Source organism: Uloborus diversus, chromosome 10, assembly GCF_026930045.1.
Source record: "Uloborus diversus isolate 005 chromosome 10, Udiv.v.3.1, whole genome shotgun sequence".
NCBI classification, from domain to species: domain Eukaryota; kingdom Metazoa; phylum Arthropoda; class Arachnida; order Araneae; family Uloboridae; genus Uloborus; species Uloborus diversus.
In genome coordinates this window covers 66298607-66321843 of record NC_072740.1, presented here as the reverse complement: position 1 = coordinate 66321843, position 23237 = coordinate 66298607, and the positions used below count along the sequence as shown (strand labels likewise).

The 23237-nt window shown below is 35.0% G+C and overlaps 1 protein-coding gene across 1 annotated transcript in view; it reads right to left on the bottom strand.

The window, feature by feature from the left end:
* The window catches only part of LOC129231035 (serine/threonine-protein kinase WNK1-like), a 247222-nt gene that overhangs the window by 78688 nt on the left and 145297 nt on the right, over window positions 1–23237 (bottom strand). The window contains exons 3-5 of the mRNA XM_054865282.1: window positions 12735–12955; window positions 5455–5612; window positions 5276–5364 (exon numbers count right to left, since the gene is read on the bottom strand). Coding sequence (XP_054721257.1) covers window positions 5276–5364; window positions 5455–5612; window positions 12735–12955 — 468 coding nt within the window. The remainder of the gene's footprint in view (window positions 1–5275; window positions 5365–5454; window positions 5613–12734; window positions 12956–23237) is intronic.

The following is a 23237-nucleotide window of genomic DNA, read 5'->3' as shown; positions in this document are numbered from 1 at the left end:
AGTTTATCGATATTTTATTTTAGAGCCCTTGAATAACCCCCCTTTCCCCTCTTAGATTGTCGAAAATATAAACATTTTAAGACCACAGTATCGTGGGTTAATTTGCGGACTTACCCTTACTTATTGCAAGAGCAGCGTTTTTTCGCAAACTAGTGCTGCCGTTATTTTCTTCATTTCCCTTCGCGCTCCCCCCCCCCCCCTTCGCCCCATATTTCCATTATAGCGGGTGTTAGATTGAAAGACATTGGAATTTAGTGATTCCTCAAGTTTTAGAATATTTTACCAGAAACATGTCAAAAATGCAGAATCAGTTGCCCATTGGTATTTCAAATCAGCTTGAAAATTTCCCCCAATTCTTTCCAAAATTCACATTTTGATTAAAATCTTCAAAATCCCTGACAGTTTCCGTTTTACCTGGGATGGTGAACGTCCATTACTATGACGTAAACATTTCAGCCCGTCAGCAATTACTCTCAATCGGTGATTCAGATTCAACTTTAAGACATTTTAAGAGTGCACATAATTTTCATTTATGCATATAACGTTTGCAAAAGAAAAAAAACGCAAATCAAGAAAAAATGAAAGGATGATAAAAAAATGCAAGAGAAAAGACTAAATTTTCAAGTAAAAGACGATTAATTTGAAAAATCAGGGAGAATAGCGAGCAACTTCACGGTTTGCACAGTTGGAAATAACAGAGCAACCTAAAAAAAGTCAAACCGCACGAGTCTACAAGCCACTCCTCCAAAAGCACGCAAACAAAACAAGCCCATGGTAGAACCTCGAGAGAACGTCGATGTAAATTCGTGGTTATGGAACGGTCCAGTAATATTAAACCATATTTTTCAAACACTCCATTTTTCTTTTTAAGTAAAAACTGAAGTCATCGAATTTCTTTCCGTCTCGACCTCCGTCTCGGAAATTTTGTCCAAGACGGAAATCCGTCCTAAGACGAAAGATCTTGCACCCATGATCATAGGAAAGGAGTCATGGGGACCCTGTGCTGTCATGGCAACACTCCTGCATTCTTCCTCCTGCATGGGCTAGACTTGTAGGTTTTCTCTTTCCTTTGCTTAAGGATTCATGCTCCAGGGAAATCAGTTTTAGCAATAAATAAATGCCCTCCAACTTATTTTCAGGAAAAGTTAGGATAAGAAAAAACTTATAATTCAAACTTCCTGTCAATTATGAGCATATAAATGAGAAATGAAAATTTATTTTTGGAGTGCTCAAGCTGTACTTGGTTTGCATGAGCGACCGCATGTCACTACTTGAGAGTCGTTAGAGATAAACCATGGTGTATATGTTGAGTTCTGCACCAAATGAGCATCTTACATCACTCTATAAAGAAATTACCAAGAAATTTGAAATATCCTGTTTATAAAGGAAAAGGTATAAAAATGGGCATAGGTGTAAATATGGGCAAATATAGCCCTTCCCCCCTTAGTGGCTAAAGGGGGTGGTACTGATGATTGGCAGGGAGAACTATATATGCTGCCATTTACTAACATAAGATAGCAGAGAGCAGTTGGAAACATTCTTTCATGAAGTGTGTATGCAGCTTGAGTTATTGTGCAAATTGGTGTTTTTTTAGATGCCAAAACTTTTTAGAGGTATGTGAAATTGTTTTCTTTTCATGTCCTTACGTTTTGTTAATAACAATTTCAGTGACTTCCAGAAAGAGGAGATTTTAAGCTACTTTTTGAAGCACACTTCACGCTTTTACGTTTTATGTGAAAGTGGCCATCTTTCTTAGGTGTAGTTGGCGTAAATATGGGCTCCCATTTGAAAAGTGCCCATAACTATGCCACATCTTTTTTTAAAACAACAAAATTTATTTCTCAAGCGATTCAACGTGCATCTTTTGGGATGGAAAGTTCCTTCAAGAAATTCGGGAAGAGGTGTCGGTGAAATGTGTGCTCCACATCCCGCACAAAATAAGTGTGTCAAATGTGGGCATACTCATACGAATATAAATGTGACAACTAGCAACGGGCTCTGGGTCTAGCGAGGCTGGTCCACTTTGGACATGAGCCTACCCGCCTCCCTCCCCTCCCCCTTTTGCTGTGCCACGTGAGCACATGAAAATTTAATGCAAATAAAAGCAGGAAATTTATTAACAGTTTTTAATAATATGTTTGTTTAAAACTTCTGTTAGAATATAACATTTAGTAATGAAACTGAAAAGTTAGGAGCATTTTGGAGAAATTTTAGAACAATACATACATTCTTCATTAAGAAAACGATTTATTTTTTTTTTTCTTTTTTGATCAAATTGCAGCAGTAAATTAAGTATCCATATTTAGTTGATGTAAAACAACAGCTGATACTAACATTTTATTACATCATGTCTGTTTCTAGTAGGCTCAATTTTTGATCCAAGAGAGTTTTCTTTAGACTCAAATTTTAGCACGATCCAACATTCACTGGGCTCTGTTTACAAGTTTTCCGGCTCAGGCAGGCTCGGGCTCTCAAAAATGAGCCCGAACTCATCTCTAGTCCACTTACACTGTACTAGGGCTGATAGAGCCAGTTATGTTTGCCATTTCTGTAAATATTTTTTTTCCCGTGTAATAAATAAGTTCTCTACAATTTTGTACAGTTTTATCTTGTTTTAAAACATTTTTGGCGACTTTTTGAAGAGTGCCCATATTTACACAACACTTTTTCTAGTGTTTTTAAATCCTTTTGTAAAACACCATTTTCTAAATGAAAGCATCGATAAAAATTATTATTACTCCTTGCATATACGATACTTGTTGCAGTTTTAATATATATATATATATATACTAGAGGACCCGACAGACGTTGTTCTGTTCAGGCTTTGTAAATTGAAAAGTTAAAATATTTCAATAAACTATCAAGTGTTTGAACAGTTTTCTTGAAAAAAATAAGTAAAAAGAAAATGTTTTAAGCTGCTTGGTGTCAGAATGCGTATATTTATGCAAACTTGATTTATCTAATGCCCACTGAGAAGTTGTTTTATTAACTATTTTTTTACCGGTACTTGATAGTTTGTACCTTCAGTCATACTCCAAGGATAAAAAGCGTTCTCAGATCTTAAGTGTAAAAAAAATAACTACCCATCTAGAACTAACGGGAAATCCCACTGCAACATCCCCATATGAGAAAGAATAAAACAATCGAAAGGATATCGTTTTAAAAAAATGATAAAAGTAAAAACAGTTCTCTGAATAAGTGAAAATCACTCATCTCCCCCCCCTCCCCCTCCCAATGTAAAATAAACACATTCTTCAAGCAAAATAACTAAACACTCTTTAAAAACCAAAAGCAATTGTTTGCAATTTGAAGTATTTCGTCAAATAAACAAAAAATACAATAAATTGTACATTAACAGTAGCTTTAAAATGTAAACAAATGATCACGCAACTCTTTGTTTATAGCCAAAGTCGCCAAGCCATCACGTTACTGTAATCCAGCCGATCATAAAACGAAGCGAACTCCGACCGATTAGCCGTCCGATATTTTGAACGAAAACTTTTAGTACTTCATATATTTCTTAATTTGTTTTTTCCACCAAAGATAAAGATCTTCCACAGCACTGATCCCTTATGTACAGAACTACCCTGTTGTAATTTATCTGAACGAAAATAAAATGTGTCTCCTCTTTAAATTCTATCATCTTTTCCTTTAATAATGTACTGATTAGTTAGATAATCCTTAAAGTATTCTTAACATTGGTGCCAAAACTCAGATGGATTTGAGCCGAGAAACAAATGTTGTTAGGTCGGTACTTTCTGATCATTTCGTTAGGAAAAACAGGTTAAAGTACCGATCCGGTCACATGGTTCAACACACGTTTTGCGTGAACTTTCCAGTACTTAAAAATATGTCACTGAACCTAAAATCATTGCTTTCAAGAGAAATGAAGGCTTCACTCTCTCCTTCTACGTTTTATCTATTCTCAATTGACATATCACAGAATAAATTTCATTACAAAAAGCAAGCAGAGCTAGCTTTCTTATTGTCCTTTGGCAACGGGTTAAATATTTATTTGAGTTCTCGCTCAACAATAGGTTAAAATAAATATTAATCATCTGGGAGATATAACCGTCCAATGTTTAAATTAATTAATTAACAAAAACGCTTCTGATTCGATCCATCACGCTTCGAAACCATGCTTGCCACAACTTAATTACACACAAAAAATTTGATCAAAATCGGTCCAGCCGTTCAAAAGCCTTATGGTGACAAAGGTCCGCACAGAAGATTTTTATATATTAAGATATACATGTATGTATGTACATATATATATATATATATATATATATACACACACATATATATATATATATATATAGGTATAAATACAGGGTGTCCCTGAATGACGTGTACAAATTTGGACTGGAGATACAGAACACGATAATAAGCAAGAACATTTCTGAAACATGTGGTCGTAAATGCAATACTGACATGCTACATGCACAGAAAACCAGAAACCAACGAATGTGAAGTAAATCGTAAATTTATTGCACAAAGATTTTACAGGACATTTTAGATGTTATGAAGATTTTAAACCTGTTCATTGAAGCTGTGATTAGTAACTCTAATATACTTGTTGCAAACACAATGCAGCAAAGAACTTTTCAAAATGGCTCGTAATTGCGACGCTCGGTAAGTTGTCATTGCAACACATATTCTACAGCTGCAGTCGCAACATTAAAACAAGCCCTTCTCAAAAACTGAAATGTTGAGTCAAATTTTATTAATGTTATAATTAAGTTATCGTTATTTGTTACCTTTTTCGTATCTTTCATTGCCTGGCTTCATGAGCATGCAGAGTGTCAGCATTGTGTTTGTCGCCTTATATTTCTGAGTGGTTCTTGTTTGTCGTCGTAATCTCTGCCGCCACACTAAGTTTGTACACGGCATTCAAGGACACCCTGTATATGAACAATATAACCCCACAAATACACCCCAGCCCAGACGACACTTTTGGTTATGCATACAACAGGCTCTGAGGGCAATTATGAGTTTTATAAGTATACTGCATATTTACTGGAAAAAAAAAGTTTATATACCCTAATGATACAACAATATTTCTATGTACAAAAGAAAATGAATTCAAAAACAAAAGACAATATCCCAGTATTTTGTTCTCATTTTTTCAAGTAAAAACTTATGGTCAGTTAACAATTATGGTTACAACTTACCAGATAATCAAGATAAACCAAGGAATGGGTAGAGGGCATTACAAGAGTAAAAAATACATTAGAGCTATGAAAACAACAAATTGCATTTTGTTAGAACTTACCTATCTTCTTTTGTAGACGATATGCATATTCCAATGATTTCTTTCAGTTCTGGTTGCTCTACTTTTTTGAAGTTTAAAGGCAATATACCCTAGAATCATTTTTAAAAAAAATAAACATGGTTATACACAAGTTTTCTTATGAAATAAAATTTGAAAAATTCCTGACACACAGTAATTACATTTGTAACTTTCTTGTAAATTTGAGCAGGTCCAGTACATTCAGAATAAGGATATTCAGAAGTAGCCATTTCTAAAATGCACATTCCGAAAGCGTATACATCGACTTTTTCATCATAAAGTTCTTCATACATCTCGGGGGCCATGAATTCAGGGGTTCCTGGAAATAGTATGAAGTGAATTTAAGAGCATATAATGAAGCCATTACAGGGGCATTCCAAGGTATTTTTGACATTTATGTAGAGTCCGTAGCGTGACCTCTTTTGCCATAACTTTTAAATTTACTGTTTGATTAGCATATTATTTTATTTTGATCTTTTCCTACCAACACATCAGCTAATATTAAAATAATTTGCAAATCAAACGGTAAATTAAAAAGTTATGGCAAAAAAAGGTCACGTTACGGACTCTACATAATGTCAAAAATACCGTGGAATGCCCCTACAGCATCATAATATGTTGGGGAAGTCATTCCAATCAAGGACAGTGGCAATTATGCCAAAAGTTGAGTGTAAGGAAATAGTTAAAATTTTCACTAAAGCTTTTCTTTTTATTTAATTTGAAAGGCAAAAGTTTTGTAAAAATAGCAAACAAAGGAAAGCTGGAGCTAGAAAATTCTAGTATATTCTAAATACAAAATCCATTAATGTACAATTATTAAACAAAAATACTTCAGAAATATTTTTAAGATCTTTCTTTCATGCATTTAACATGAGCAACTGTCAGAAAGTTTTTATTATGAGCAAGCCATAGTTTGTACTCAGTAAAGGAATGTTAGTACTCATGAAAGGAACACTTAGAAGTGATAAAATGGAGGGAGTGAAGACTTTCATTCGTGAAGCAAAGACCCCAAGTCACGTGATAGATTTTAAAGCAAAGCAATGGAACAAATCAGGATTATTTTACTAGTTTTACGCACAACCTGTCGACCATTCATCGTTGTTGAGACACGTGACTTGGGGTATTTACCTCAGCTTTTGCTAAGCCAGTGATTGGACTTGCTCCCTTTATTTACTAATTCCTGCTCCAAGGAAAGGAACTATTTCAAATACATTGCCTCTGTGTGTACATCCCAAGGATTGAAAAATGTTGCTCGCACATCCATTTAACGCTGGGGTTCCCAACCAGTGGGTTGGGGGTCGCGAAGCATTTTTAAAGGGGTCCCAACAATATCCCCCATCATATTGTTGCATAATTGGAAAATTGAAAACACAGGCGAAAAATAGTAACACCCCCCACCCTTTTTCCAGAGTACCAGATCCCCTAACGTCCACTAAGGTTAAAATAATCTTTGTTTTAAAGACTTGGATCTCTACAAATTTTCACAAGAAGAGTCCGTAATTCACTCCCTCTATCATCATCCAAAATAGTCTACAATTTCGTTTTTGGAACTTCAATTTCAAAAAATTTCTGTAAGAGATTCTTTAAACTCCAACCATTATCCTGAAAGATGTCTTGTAGTTGCATTTTTAAGACTTAATTTTTGAAGTATTCCCCCCCCCCCCCCCGGGGAAAAGTCTTGAACCCTATTCCGTCCCTTAACTTCATGAAAAAACAACCAAGAAATGGGCTTTGGGATTTTAATTTCGAATTCCAAGGGGAGTGTCTGCTGTTCCACTATACATAATTAAAGGTTGCATAAAATTTCGTTTTTAGGACTTAAATTTCAAAAAAAATAAACCCGGATGAGAGTCCTTGAACATATCTACTTCTCATAAAAGACCTAACCCCTACTAAACCGTTTTTGGGACTTAAATTTCGAAAAAATTCCTTGGAAATAGCCGAAATCCTCTCTTCTCCCACAGCATTAAAACTGGTTTAATTTTTTGTTTTTTGGAACTTCAATTCAGGAGAAAATTCGGGAGAGGGGAGCTTCCGAAACCAAATCTTTTCCATAATGTTTACAAGTGTGACCTATAGTTGCATTTTTAGAATCTCAAATTCAACACTTTTCACGGGAAAGGTCGCCCAAACCCTGTCTCTTTCCTTAACTTTAACAAAGATAGTCTACAACTGAGTTTATTTAGGACACATCATTTTAATTTTCGACAATTAGAGAGCATCTCCCTAATCCACCTCCTTTAACCCCATCGTTAAAAATTGTCTATAAGTTCATTTTTAGGATTTCAACTTTAAAAATTTCAAAGACCATCTTGGAACTTGAACCGCTCATAAAAGTCCTTGAACATCTCCTCCTCCGAATATTGGACCACCAGAGATTGTTTAACTACAATTTTAGAACTGCAATTTCCAGGGAAGGACCATCGCAAATGTTACACATACGAATGTAGATTCTTATTGTTAATTTTCTTTCTCCGCTTATACAACGCAATTCTCTTAATTTGATTACTCATATGCTAATAATGACGCCTCACCCTCCTTACCTTCAAGCATAAATCTCCTCTCTCTCTCCGCCTCTTCCTTACTAATAATAAAGCTGAAAGTCTCTCTCTCTCTGTCCGGATCTCTGTCTATCAGGATCTTTGTGACGAGCATAGCGCCTAGACTGTTCGGTCAATTTTCATGAAATTTTTCACAAAGTTAGTTTGTAGCATGGGGGTGTGCTCCTCAAAGCGATTTTTCGAAAATTCGATGTGGTTCTTTTTCTATTCCAAATTTAAGAAAATTTTCCCGAGCAAAATTATCATAAGATAGACGAGTAAAATACAAAATTATCATAACGTGGAATCATAACATGGGCACAAGCCAATTCGTGAGAAAATTCACCATACATTATTTGTATATACAGGTGAACCAAAAGACCTTTTAATTTTCTATTATGGGCAAAGCCATGCGGGTACCACTAGTGCTATATAAACGCCCTCCCAATATTCTGACCTTGAGATGCAGGCCCGGGATCTGCGGACTTGCAGACCCCATTGGGGGGGGGGGGCACTGTACTAAAGAGGCAAATCCAGTAGACAATTAAAGGCCATGCTGAGGGGTCTAAATTTTATAGAAGCAAGAATTTTGAAGGTACAGAAATATATGTTTAACATTATCGAGATTATCGTTTTTTTTTTTCTTTTTGCAATTATTGTTGAAATAAAAAAAAACATTATGCCTACATTAAAAAAAAAACATTAAGCTTAAATAAAATATCTCAAGCACTTAGAGGTATTATGTAAAATATTCGCTATGTATGCACATACACACACACACCAGTGGCGCCGACTCCATGGGGCCTGAGGGGGCTCGAGCCCCCTCAAAACTATTTTTGAGAGAGCAGAGCCCCCTCAATAAATCAAGAAGATAAGTTTTGAATACTTTTGGGAATTGTGTTTAAAAGAAAGACTTCACAAAATGTTGATCCTTTCCTTCCTTGGAATTGACGTATACCATCAAAGAAGTGAAAACAACAAAGGCAGCTCACCGCACACTTTCAAAAACCAAAAGGAATACAGTTGACTCCCGCTACTTAAGCGAAATGGCTAAAACGCGATTTTTTCTCCAGTATTCAGACCTAACACGAATTCCTCACCTGAAATAGAAAAATTCTTGGAAATAAATCGTGGTCTGCTCATATCGGCTTTGTTATTGGCAACTAAAAAAAGTTTTTTTTTCGTGAATGGATCTTTATCCTTTTAGCATCGCTGAGAGTGGAAGTTCCCTTTTCATTTTAAATGCGAAAGTTAATGAAATATAATGACACCTAAGAGCGCTGTTTCATCTAAAGTTTGTGAAGATAAAAAGAGAAAGTTTCTGACAATTAAAGAAAAGCTAGAGCATCTTGAAAAGCTGAAGCTCAACTAAAAAATGCGTTGAAGTTAGCACGAGAATTACGTATGAGTGAATCTTCCATGGTTACAATTACAAAACAAGAAAAGGAAATCCGTAAAAATTCACCGAGTAGTGTCTTAGTAAAATGCAAAAATTTATGAAAATGGAAACTGGCTCATGTATTGTGTACAAATATCATTAATGGATCGACTGTACAGTACAACTAAAGATGCATTTTGCTTTTATTACTATATACTGTGCCTATCGTATACCGGTTTATTTTTTCTTTCTTTCCCATTGATCATTGATTTTGTACATCGTAGCAGTATTTTATGTTGAGTAAAACGGATTTTTTAAAAAAACAAGTACACATTCAGTTCTTTATGTAAGAAACAGTAATGTACAGTTAGTTAAGAGATGGTTTTTAACAGTTTGAGGGGGTGTTTACAAGTGTCTAAAATAATTCGGTACGTTTATAAAAAAAATTTACACGTACCCTTTCCACAACGCGAAATTTCGACTTACGCGAGGGGTCTTGGAATGCATCCCTCGCGTAAGTCGGGACTCGACTGTACTACAAGGCAATATATATTGAGGTTTGTAAAATGGTGCAATTTTGCTCTATTGGGCGATTTACATCAACTGGACTCACACAGGACATTGCAGTTGAACAAGAGTGCTTGCTTTTATTAAACAGAGGTGAATCATTTTGAAAAACCAACTGAGTTTTTAAATGACCTAGACATTGAGAGACTGCGTTTATGCTTGAATATGTTAGCCGATACCACTAATGAAAAACAACTGGTCTTAAAAAGCGTACGTATATTAAATTACCTTTTTACGAAAATGCTGTGTGTGTTCGTATTTATTTTTTCCTTTTTTCAAAGCCAAAAAATATGTGTCGGGCTTGTCCAGTTTTCGGGGGTTCTAATGTTGATTATTTGACTTTAAAATACTTTTAAAAAACTTTAAAACAAATATTTTTCATCTCAAATTTAGAAAATTTCCTGCAGCATGTCCCCCCCCCCCCTCCGCCCATTATTTTTTAAGTCGGAGTCTCTGGGAGTGCCCTTCAATGCAAGTCAAGCGCCCTACCTTTTCCATGCCTAGCTACGGCACTGCATGACTCCCCATAAAATAGAACAAAGAAATGTCTCTTATTAAGAAAAGTGGCATGATCTAGTTGAACCAGAAAAATTTGTATACCAATTTTTTGATTGTTTTACTTTGAAAACGCCATGTCACATACTGTTTGTTTAAATTATACACACCAGAAAATATGTAAATTGGCATTTTCGAGGCACAAATATCGACCTTTATTTGGGGGGGGGGACCTCCGTGGGATTATATAACCGCCTAAACCCCCAGTGATGACTGGCCCAGCCCCCTCAATAATTTTTCCAAGTCGACGCCCCTGACACACACACACACACATATATATAGGGGAAATGCAGGGGGTTGCGTTGTGTTTAGTTGGTGAAGAGGGGGTTGCAAAGTGAAAAACATTGGGATCCACTAATTTAACATAACATGAACTATGACACTGCAAAAGGCAAAGTGCCGCATCTTAGCTTTGGCGTACATTTGATGTTGGCACCATCAAGAGATGTTTGCTCATAATCTTTTATATCAAATTGGAGGCCATGTATAATTCTTAATAGTAGTAATCAATGAAAATATCAATGAATCAATATACACATTATACAAGAACAAATGCAGGAGGTGCTGCAGTTCAGCAGTGCCTATACATGAGCTGCCCCTGATTGAGATGGTTGATGGCTTAGCTCTATAGCAAGCCTAAATATGCAGATAGAGATACTTAAGTCTGGGGTTCTCACACCCAAGAAAGATTGAAGCCTGCCCCCTCCCCTTTTTGTTTTATAGCATCCCTCTGCCTAAAAGATAGACTGCTCAAAAATGACACTTTACCCCTTAAAAAAACAACACCCTAAAAATTTCTATAGTTCATTCTGCATATCATGACCCCTCCCCCTTTTGTGATGGCCCCTGCTTTTGCTTTATAAGCAGAATAAATTTTGAGATATTTATCAAGATGGCAGATGACCGATCTCTGTTGCAAATCCTTAATATCCAGCAGTTGTAGCTACGGACGCCCCCCCCCCCCAAAAAAATAGGCTTACTCAAATGCCACCAGAGCAGCTGCCCCCCTTTCCCTCAAAAATAATAAATAAAAACGAGAGAGGCTCTCCGAAAATGAGATCTGTAAATGTAACCATAGTGGTACTCAACTGTTTTAAAGAATAATATCAACAAAAATGGACTTTAAGTAAGCTTTGTTTCAAAGTAAATCATGCTGCTGTTCATTGCCACTTTCATCTTCGTTTTTGTATTGAAAAGGATTTCATAACATTACAGTACAGTGTAAAGTCCACTTAAATTTTTCCTTTAACTAAAATACATTTTTTAATTTTGTAATACAATTATTAAACTACAGTCGAACCTCATTAAACCGACCTCTCAAAAACCGTCTCACTCTAAGTTTGTCCAGAAAGACAGTGAAAAACATGTTCTGTATAGGAATGCAATACAAACTTGATCTTATCCACTCTCCTACCACTTTCAACCTAATTCCTTTTGATATTTCACTATTAAGCTATAAAAGTATTCATTCTTGACCCCTTTTTGTTCAGATAGGGGAGGGGTGGGGGTGAGGCTTAACCTGTAATAGACATTACATGCAGACTTCAACAAATGACAGTTTGTATTGTAATTCCGTAACATCAAGTTCATTCTGCAAAGATGCCGAAAGCAATCTTAAAAATGCACGTTAAGAATTCTAATTTGGGAGTTTAAGAATAAAAATCAATTGCAAGCCCTTAATTTATTGCTATTTTTTCAAATTGGAGGGGGGGATGGGAGCCAAAAAACTGTTGGTGACACACTGCAATAAAATTGATCGCTTTTAATTTTCAAAGTTCATTTCGAAAAAAAAATACAGTGAAATCCCATTACAATGGACTTCAAGGAAATGTAAATTTTTTTCATTGTAATGAAATTCAAGCAATGTAATGGAAATCAAATCGGGACTGAAAATTCATTTTGTTGAAACGGAAATTTCATTGCATTGGTGTTTGTTTAAATAGAATTTCACTGAACATGCTTTCACATATATTTTCATGAAAACATGCATTTGTGCAGGATTGGGGAAAACTTGTTAAACCGCAACCCTCGACTTCCATCAACTTTCAGCCCGTCACTAATACTGGCAGTTTCACAAGGTTTGACTGTCTCTCTGAGGGTCTCAGGGTACATTTCCACAGTTTCAGATATAAAAGACACTGCTAGGCACAATCAGTACAGTTCAAAATAGAATGCTCTGAATCATACCCAAAAAAATTAATCCAAGACAAATTGAACTGAAGCAGTAATTGAAGTTAAGTTATAAATTAATGTTAACATGTTTGTTCTTACATTTGAAACATCAAAAAAAAAAAATCAGAGCATTTTTTATTCTGCAGAAATGACAACCATGAAATTGCAAATAAGATAGCTACACAATAACTCATCAGACAAAATGTTGAAAGAAGTACATGTTTCTTACCTATGACACTTTTAGCAAAGGAGCGATTCTTTAAAGTAGCTAAACCTAAATCGCCAATTTTCACAGCACCAGTAGTTCCAGTTATAAAAATGTTATCACATTTCAAATCACGGTGTATAATTGGAGGTTGACGGGAGTGCAAAAAATTCAAACCTTTCAAAATTTGTCTGCACCAAGATTTGACAACTTTGGTATTAATCTTCTTAAACCGTTTCAAATACCTAAAAATGAAAAGGAAAAAAAATGACACATTGAATTATAATAATAATACTGAATTAAATGACACATTTAATAATCATACTACTTGTTATTTCTGATTATTTGACTAGTTCAAAAACACTCAATAAATGAAAATGCAGTCAAACTCACTTATAAAGAGAAAAAAGGGATCACGATATTCGATACTTGCTCGTTATAACCAGGGCTGCGGAGTCGGAAGGAAAATGGCCGACTCCGACCCCGACTCCGACTCCTGGATTTTGAAACGCCCGACTCCGACTCCGGATTTTTTTAGTTGTATTTTTCAATTGCCTCTCTCCCTTCAGGAGAAGGGGGGAAACCTTTAAACAGAGATTAAAATATTAATTCCTTTTTATGAAAATTTCGCATTTTTTCTGTAAACCCAAGATGCATACAACGTTAGAAATTCAATTTAAAAATCAAATTTTCCAACAGTTACGAGTTTAAAAATGAAATGACTTAAAATTCCTTTAAAAAAATTGAAAAGGATTACCTTGCCCCCTTTAATATTTACAAATAGGTATTGATCAAATCGTGTGTTTTCAATTTTTGAAAGCTGTAATTTGAGAGGAAAAAAGCTTTTTTTTCTTTCTAAGTCCAAGTTCTTGAGAGGGTGTGGTTTGCCCCGGGTGACACCCATGTGGTAGGTGACACCTAAAGTTAATTTCAGAGTTTATAAAAGGTATAAATACTTTAATTCTGAAAATTCTCCCGATTATATTTTAAATTATATTTCATCAATAAAATTTCAACGAAAATAGGGCACATATACGTCAGGTGCAAATTTTACACAAAATGCGGCGGTATACAGATTTATACGAATAGTTTTTACTATACCTATATTTCTTCTTCGCTAAATTTTTAATTTCAATTTTATTGGCTGCTTTAGAATTAACCTTAATGTGAAGATTTTAAGATTAACTGCAATTATTTAGTATTGTAATCAAGAAATCATTTATACTTATTTTGCTCCAAAACATTAGATTATTTCATCGGATCTTTTGTATTCGTGTTTTCGCGCAAGAACTTATTTGAATTTATCGATCACTCTCAAAAGTTTCCACCTGAGGTACGGGCCCCGACTTACTAAATTGTTACGTCCCTTTTACTATTTTATAACTGAGATCGAACAAAACACTATATTTTTATTTTTATTTGAAATTGATTACTTGAAAATGTTAGGCGATAAAACTGTTTGCTGACAGTTGCTATATATTATTTAAGTTAAAAAGCAAGCAAACTAGGGGACGGCTACAGAAAGTTCGATAAGCACTCAAGCTAGCTGATTGCCATTGTAGCAGTTATTTTTTTCATTAGTAACTTTTTATACATGTAATCGAACCAATTGCTAGTAGTCAGTTTTTAAAAAATGCAATGAGAGTCAGTAAAAATGAAAGACAAAAAGAAGCCCGGAGTCGGAGTCGGAGTCGACATGTTTTCTAACGACTCCGACTCCGACTCCTTTACCCCAAAATTAGTCCGACTCCGACTCTTCGACTCCGACTCCACAGCCCTGGTTATAACGGAGTGCTCGTAAAAAAACGGGTTCGGCAAATAAACCATTAACCCTCTTACATACTTATTTTACTTATTTTCAATTTCTCTGCAGTGCCAAAGAAATTGGTAAATTCCTTTGAACTCAGACCCGGACTGACTCCTTCTGGGGTGGTTGGCTAGCTACTGGAAGGGGCCCTCTCCACGAAAACGTTTAAAAATTATTTGCTCAAAAATTACCTTTTGCTTTTTTTTTTTGTGACTTTAAAGTGTAGAAAAACTATAGTTACATTTCTATGTAAAAATTAATGTGGATTGAGGTTTTTGGCTTAACTTTACTCTTTGTCAAAAAGAAATTTAATTTTTTTGTCACAACATCTATTAAAGATGCATGTTCGTAATATTTTTTTTTCTGAACTTTTTTCTTTTGACCTTTACATGAGGGGGGAGAGGGGATGAGGTTTCTGATGCAGGGACCCCCTATAAGTGGAGCACAGAAGAGAGCCAACTGTAGGGGGTTCGGGGAAAATTTTTGAAAAGTAGACATAAAATTCTGCATTTTAAGGCCTTACGGGGGAAGAGAGGACTTAGTCTCTGAGAGGGAACTAAGTTCCAAAATTCGAAGTTTAGATGATCTTGGATTATATGGACAGGGCGTTCAAAGTAGAGGCGGGCAATGTCATTCTTTTTAATGATCCGTTCATCAGAGGAACGTTCATTCTTTTGATCCGTTCATTTAACTTGTTCATTTGAACGACTTCATTCATTTAAAAAGTTACTAGTGGTCTCTCTACACGACATACTCACGTACATTCGAAATGTTTCATTAAATCAGCAATATTTTTTAAGGAAAAATAACTAAAATCATCTAAAAGTAGGAAAATATGGTCATGAAAAATGAATCAAAAAAACTTGATTCAGGTTTTTTAGATGTATAAAGCTATTAAAGTTCATTTTGTAAGACATTTCTCAAATGCCAAATGGCAAGATATGTTTTCCCTTCCAAAAATCGCAGGTTCCATTTCAGCACGTCGCAAAATTAAGTAATAAAACTTTACTATATAAAAAAAAAACCTCTGTTACGGTAGAAAATTTGCAAAATTGAACTTGCGTGAAATAGTGCACTAATTCTAAATAGAAATGTCATATAGTACAACCTTGATATCTCAAACCTCTTGAGACGGGGAAAAATTTCGAGATATCGAGTTTTCAACTTATCAAGGTTTTTTAAAAAATACACTACTAACTCTCATATTTACAGACACGTACACTACATGCATTTATATATGTACTATGGGACCACTTCGAATTACGATCAATAAAGTAGTCTTCAATATTTCACTAGATTTGAAATTTTCTAATTGTCGAAAGTGCACAGGATGAGATTTTGAAATGAACAACAATTTCAACTTGGTTTTTTCACCTAAAAGTTTAAAAATTCTAATTTTATCTTTAACCAGTAACCTCACATTCAAAAAGTTCTCAGCAGCCATTTTGTAGGAGTTGAAAAAGCTGAATGATGTAAATGAGGAACGCATTTTCCGTTTTCGCTTGAAAACTGACGGACAAAATATCGAACCCCTTTCCTCAAAGTGGACAACATGTTCGAGAGAAATGCACAAAGAGTCTAAACTCTGAGAAAAACACTGCACCCTCTTCATGCCAACACTTCCCTATTATCTTGCCCCAATCCCCAATTCACAAAGTTTCCAAGAAGAGAGATGAAAAACGTTAAGCAATTGTCTCTGGAACTGGTTTTACGACAAAAATTGCCAAAGCAAAACGACAATTGAAACTTGCTTCTGTGCAAACATTTCGACATATTAAGGGTTTCGAAAAATAAATTTCGAGATAACTATGGAAAATACATAGGGGTTTTTATAGAAAATTCTGGGGAAAATTTTTGTTTCGAGACTTCAAGGGTTTCGAGATAAGGAGGTTCGAGATATCAAGGTTTGACTGTATCTCCAAGAATAGAACGGTCAAAAGTAAAAAAAAAAATTTAATCTGTACTTCAGTTTACATTTTTTCAAAAAATGTAAATCACGAAACAAATAACAGAGAGAACTACAAAAAAGAAAAAAAGAAAGAAACAGGCTGTAATATTAAACACGAGAATTAAAAAATGTTTATTAAAACTACATACCATAAATAACATAAACTTAACCAGGGGTGCCCACCTATAGGGGGGGGGCATGGCGCAGACTGCACCATCGAAAATTTTAGGGGTTGTTTTGAGGGTATTTTTAGGGGGCTCTTGCTTTTGGGGGGGTTGTGATTTTTAGGGGGGTGCCTCTACTCGAAGGGGGGGGGGGAGTCTGCACTCCTGACTTAACAAAAAGTATTATAATCATGAAACGTCTGCTTTTTACACAAAAACTGGCATAAGGTATCAAAAATGACCTTTTTTGACCCCAAAACAAACATCTATCAACCATGACATCTACCCAAAAGAAAGAGGTGCGGTCCTTCAAATATTTTTTTCCAGCTACACTACTGTATACATGCATATGGTATTACCAATAGGTATAATGAAAAAATAACAACAAATAAATTGGTAGCTCAGCCGGAGTACCGGATAATTTAATTTAAAAAAAAATAAATCACCTAAATATTAGGGAGCTTCAAAATTATTCCACAGTACCAATGAGAACAAAAAAGAAACACACTCACAACACTTTTTCAAACGGGGGAAAAATTAAACAGTAATAATCCTTATTTAAAACCTCTGGATAATGAAAATGGAATGTAAAATTAAGCGACTTGGAATACATTAAGCAAGTAAAAAATGAAGTCAAATCAATATAAATGGTAGTTGATAGGAGGGATGTTATACAAGACAAAAGGATCACCAGCAAAGTGATAAAAGGTACTTTTAGGAATAATTTTCGAGACAGAAATGTGAGAAGGACCAAAAAATGTTACACAAAACATTACTAACGGATACATGGAAAAATTGCAAATGAAGAGCTGCAAAAGTTTAAAAAAAAAATAGTGATGAATAAAGCAGAAAGTAAAAAGGTTTGAATTGAATATATTGTACTACACTGAGAAAAAAGAAATTTGAGATAGATTAATGAGTTAATAATTTGAAGATGAATGCATTTCAAAAAAAAGAAAATGGAATTTTATCACAAGTGCATCAATAGAAGGTTCCAAACTGGTCACCGTTCAAAAGAACGGCAATGAACGGTGATTGAACGGATCCGTTCATTTTAAGGATTCGTTCTTTTTGACCCGTTCGTTCATGAACGACACATCCCTAGTTCAAAGACCCTGCGGAGGAATTTCTGAAGTTGTAAATACGCAACTGCATGTCACGTTTGATTAAGCTAGGAAATGTAGTTCCTTACTGTCCCTAGAAATTTTGACTAAAGTCCTAAATACGCAATTAGGCCATTTTTTGAAAAAATTAAGAATAGGAATGGAGTTCACTTCCGCTTCCCTCGGAAAATTTTAAATTAGAAATTTTAAAAAATTTAGACAATCTATGATGATGTTAGGAAGAGTGAGTGTCTCGGGATCTCCCAAAGCTTTACCGAAAACCGAAAAAAAAGAAAGAGAGAGAAAAATTGTTCAGAAACAACAAGGGGCGTCCATCGTTCTAAATCAATGGCGTCACATCAAATGATGCGGAGCTACCGTACCTTATGGATACAACCCCCCCCCCCCTTTCACGCACACACGCACAAAAAAAGAGACCAAAACTTTTAAATTGCTCTCAAAAACTTCAGTTGTGTAGTCTGCGCCATGAAAGTCTATGATGCGTTAAATTAGAAGTTCCTAAAAATTTTTTAAGTCTCAATTATTATGGTATTACTGTAAGAATCAAAAGGAGTAAATAAGAGCGTTATCCCTTTATTTCTGTGGAAAGCGAAAAAACATCATAAATCTCTTACTTATTGGAGAGAAAAAAATTCATGTCTGAATATTCTACGCTGTAAAATTATCAGACCCAGAACTGTGTATTCGCAGACCTTGCAGTGTGAGGGGCCCACGTCCTTAAGGGGCTCAACAGCCCAAGAAAATGAAAATACCTAGCACTAAGACTTATTAACGTTGCAAATACACACTGTTGGCCTTTAGGGAGAGGCCCTACATATTTTGTTGCAGCGAGGCCCAAAATTTATAGATCCGGGGCAGCAGATAGTATAATAATACCCCAGGCACAAGGAGCAATGAGGCCAGAAATATCAAACTACGATTTTAGTAAATACACATAAAAATTATCATACCTTTTCTGTTTCACCTTTTTAGTATGTTGTCGCAATGTATTTTTCTTTTACTTGCCATAATAAGAATTGGTACTTTTCTTGATGCAAGTCAAATACAGAACTTCAACAATCTATGCAGTTTAGATTGCAAAGTAAAAACCCCCACATGGAATAGTTTCATGGCCAATATCCAGTGATTAGGATCCCATCAAAAGGGTTTCCATGTGCATTCAATTTTCCCACTTATTTACTCTTTACTGGTTTGAACAAAAGGGCGTGAGGCACTAAAGCAATCTACGTGAATACATTGAGTTTTGTACAAGTCATTAAGTTTGATTACTCCTATTTTTACACCTGCATTTTTCTTTTGTCCGAGTTTTTTTCATACGACCATGACCATCCGTACCCAAATTCCCGTTCTTATGTTATCTCATCGATTCAACAAAAACTTAGAGAAACGCACTCCGGCGGCCTGGATTGTATAGACTATCCATCTATGTAAGTGCACCCAGGGAACACTGGGGTATAAAGCCTTTCAGCAGCAGTAGTAATAACATGCAACGGAGAAGTCCTGTTCCGAAAAGAACAGGGTAGGAAGCAAGGACGGACCCAGAAAGTATTCAAGGAGGGGGCGATTGATTTCAGATACTTACCCTTTTAATAATTCCTAAACATCTGCCCCTAACAGTGTGGAACATGGCCTCAAAATATTTTTTTTTCTTTTAGGAACTTTTTGAAGGAGTGTATCGAACACATCCCTTACCTTAACTTCATTAAAGGTGTGCTATAATTGCTTTTTTCTTTTTTGACTTCAAATTTTAAACCTTTCCAGGGAATTTTATTGCACCTTCAGCGCCAGACTCCATTCTGCACTAAAAAGTACCCAAAACGCATTTCCTCTTCAGTGGTCAGAGTCCAAGTCTCTGAGGCATAAGTTGAAACAGGACGTATGGGAGTCATGTAGAGTAATTTCTTAGCTTTCCCAAATGTTATCCACAGCATTAAGAACTTTCCATTGATTATATCAAATCAATGGTGGATCCACACGATCCTATTGGGAAGGGCGAATGACTAATTCATTGTAATGAGGGGGGGGGGGCGGTTACAAATGATTTTTTTTTTTTTTTAAATTAAGAACTGAAGCATGTTTGTTTGTTCGTTATTTTTTTGAATAATGTTTATGATTCAGAGAGTTAGAATGAAAGTTATAAGTGTTTCGAGTAGAATTTTTCTATTAGTATTCTGGATCCATTATCCAAATTAAAACCTTTAACTTTTTATTTGTTTGAGGACTCATGAAGTTATTCAGTAGGGTCAGGTGGAGTGGAATGGGTATGTGGGGTGGAATAGGTAGTTTATTAATCTTTGTGTGAGTTACAGAAGAAAAAAAAAACAATTTTTTAAAAAAATAAAAACACTTATGTTTTTTACAATAGTTTGGCTTTGTTTTGGTTCAAGAAAAAACTGAATGGAAACAGTCAGTTTAGTGGCAGCCTTCTTGAAAGTTACATTGTAAAAATCAAAACTAACTGATATCTTTGAAACTTTGTTTTCAGGATTATGTTTGAATTCAGATAGCATTTTATTATTGTTATTTTCATTAAAGGAAGTCTCCTTTGTCAACTGAAAAAATCAGAAAGGAAAAATTCCATACATTTTAAGAAATATGTTTAAAAATGTTAAGTGGGGTGGAATGGGTAATATAATATTAGGCTTAGGTTCCACATAGGCTGGGGAATTAACATTTTTTTCTCATTAAAAGCATTTCTCTGAAGTAAGTTGTTCATTTTATCGAAAGTTTTATATTCTGAAATCCTTATGGAGTTGCTTATGGTTACACTAAATCTGGTTGAATGGAAGACAAAATCTGTGATGAATATTTCAAACTTTTTGTAAAGCATCTGAAAAGACATGTAAGCCATCTGACATATGAAACTGTAAAGCATGCTATCGATAAAGAAATTATCATCTGCCTACCGCCTAATACCAGTCACGCCCAGTAACCACTAGACAAAGCCAGAGCTGACTGAATAAATTGAAAACCAGTCTGATCAAACTTCCATTTTACTAAGCTTATGCACAATATCTACAGGAGATTGGGTGCTAGTTATAAAACATACATTGCTACTAACATTGCTAAGAAATTTCAAAAGTATTTTATAGCTCAAGTTCTAGAATTTTTAGATACTTGTGCTTATGCTGCAAACATTCTTAAGTCTTTGATGGGAAATTTTTTCACCTTCACCAATAATGCAAACCTGGAGATTGAAGAACAGATCATCAAAAAACTAAGTCAGCCAATCCTCAATAATTGTGGACATTATACCTTTAATTGAAGTGAAATTACAGACTGTATTGTTCAATAGATTTTAACCATTACATTAATATCTTTTTGTGAAAGAATAATAAATAAATCCATGTTTTCACTCCGAAATTTAATCAAAAATACGTTACCCATTTCACACCACCCCATGGGGTGGAATGGATATAAAAAGACTTTGAAATAATAGCTTTTTCTATAAACAATAAAATTATTTCAGCAATAATAACTATGGATATGGGAAGTGTATTGTTGAAATGTAAAAACTCAGTTATGGTTTTTTAATTGTTGGATATCAGATTTATGAATAGGAAGACAATCATTTCAAAAATACATGTTTTTATATCCATTCCACCTCACCTCACAATAGCATTTTAGGTCCTCAATTGAACTTTTTCCTTATGAAAGAAAGATTACAGTGTCAAGATGGCATCTCTTTTTACCAGTTTTTGTACCGAACATAATGAAATACCAAAATTGCATTAGTAAATAAAATTCGAAGATAGTGATGTTTTTTTTTTTTTTTTTTTTTTTGATTGAGCTGTTAAATATTCGCACATTAGTTAGAGAGTTTGTAGGCTCTCCCCCGAAAGTGTTTGTCAGGATGTTAGGAATTCATTTTTAGAGGCTTTTTGGTGTTAATAAGAGGAAGGGAGGTTTGGAGGTACCTTTCCTTTAAATTTCTGAAGTTGAAGGGTATATTTTCGAAAATACAATTGTTTGCATCTTTGGTGGCTTGCAGTAGCGAATACAGCCGGCGGGCAACCGGTCATTTGCCTGGTAGGCGGGTCATGTTTGGGCTGCTTAGTTGCCCTGTTTACAAACAACAAAATGTAAATACCGCTACGAAAAATCTCTAGCTTCAATCCCTCTTAACGCATAGGCTCGAGCCCGCGCCGCGGGGTGGGGGGGGGGCAAGGCCGGCGCCAAGGGGGGGATGTTACATCACCTCTGTTTTTCAGAAATGGGGCTGCAAATTTCATTTTAGTAATGCAATAAAAAACAGGAAAACATTGTCAGTTAAAATACTTTTGCCCAATATTGTCAGTTTCAGTTATGAATGACAATTCACATTTATTTTATTTATGAATGACAATTAACAATTGTATTTCATAACAATTGCAATAAAAGTGACATTTTTCAATAAAATTTTAACATAAAATGCAATCTTAAAACGCAATTTAGAGCATTCAAAATACTATATTATTAAGACTATTCAAGTGAAGACCTCCGAAATGTGCGTTTTTAACACCTTTTACGATAAATGAAGCATTCAGTTTCCTTCAGTATCCCTCGAAGGGTTCAAATCCACAGTTTAAGACCCTTAGAGACCCTTAGTTAAGAGAGTTAAATTTGAAACTGATTAGATTTAAAAAAAAAATAATAAAAACATGGGTCTCAGGGGTCACTGACAAACCTACCCTTTCTACCATTTACCTCTCCTATTTTTTTTTTTTTTTAATAAAAATTATCATCCTAAAAATCAGAGTTAAAGTGGAGAAAAATACACAGGCTTCCGAAATATGGTTTATCTAGGAGTAAAATTAAAATACAGCGAGCGAGATTGAAAATATTGAAATTAATTAATCACACCAGTGTTCTAAGTGTTTGAATGTGAGACTAAACTTTATCAAGAGGTGAAGAAGATTATGAAATTAAAATAAAATGTAGAGTGGAAAAAAAGGCTTAAAGTCATTAAGGTTATTTAAGGTCACCAAAGCATCGGATCAATTCAAAAAAAGTTTTTTTTTTTTTTTAACCTGCGGCCGCAGATAGCTTGCATTTCAAGCAAATAAAAATACCAGGCAGGAAATTGAAACTTTTACTATGGAAAATCCAAGTCTAAATGGTTTTGAAAGAGAAAACTGTAGGATGATGATTCTTTTTTTTTATTAGTAGTTAAAACATATAGATAAATTAAGATTGGGGCGTAGTCAAAAGGCGGGGGGGGGGGGGAGAGGGATCCAAAAACTTATATCTTCCTTTTTTACTCACCACAGCTAGCCTACAGTGCGTTTTTAAAACTTTGCTTTTTAGGAATTCTCGGAAAAACGCCCTTAGTTTAACGTCATAAAAATGGCCCACAAACAGCGTATTGGGATTTCAGCTTCGAAAAACTTCAAGGAGAGTTTCCGGTGCAACCCCTCATCATCAGTAAAGAGTGTCAGAAATCAGGGACGAAAAAATTTTGGAAGTCCCTTGAACATTCTCCCATAACATCATCGAAGATTGTCT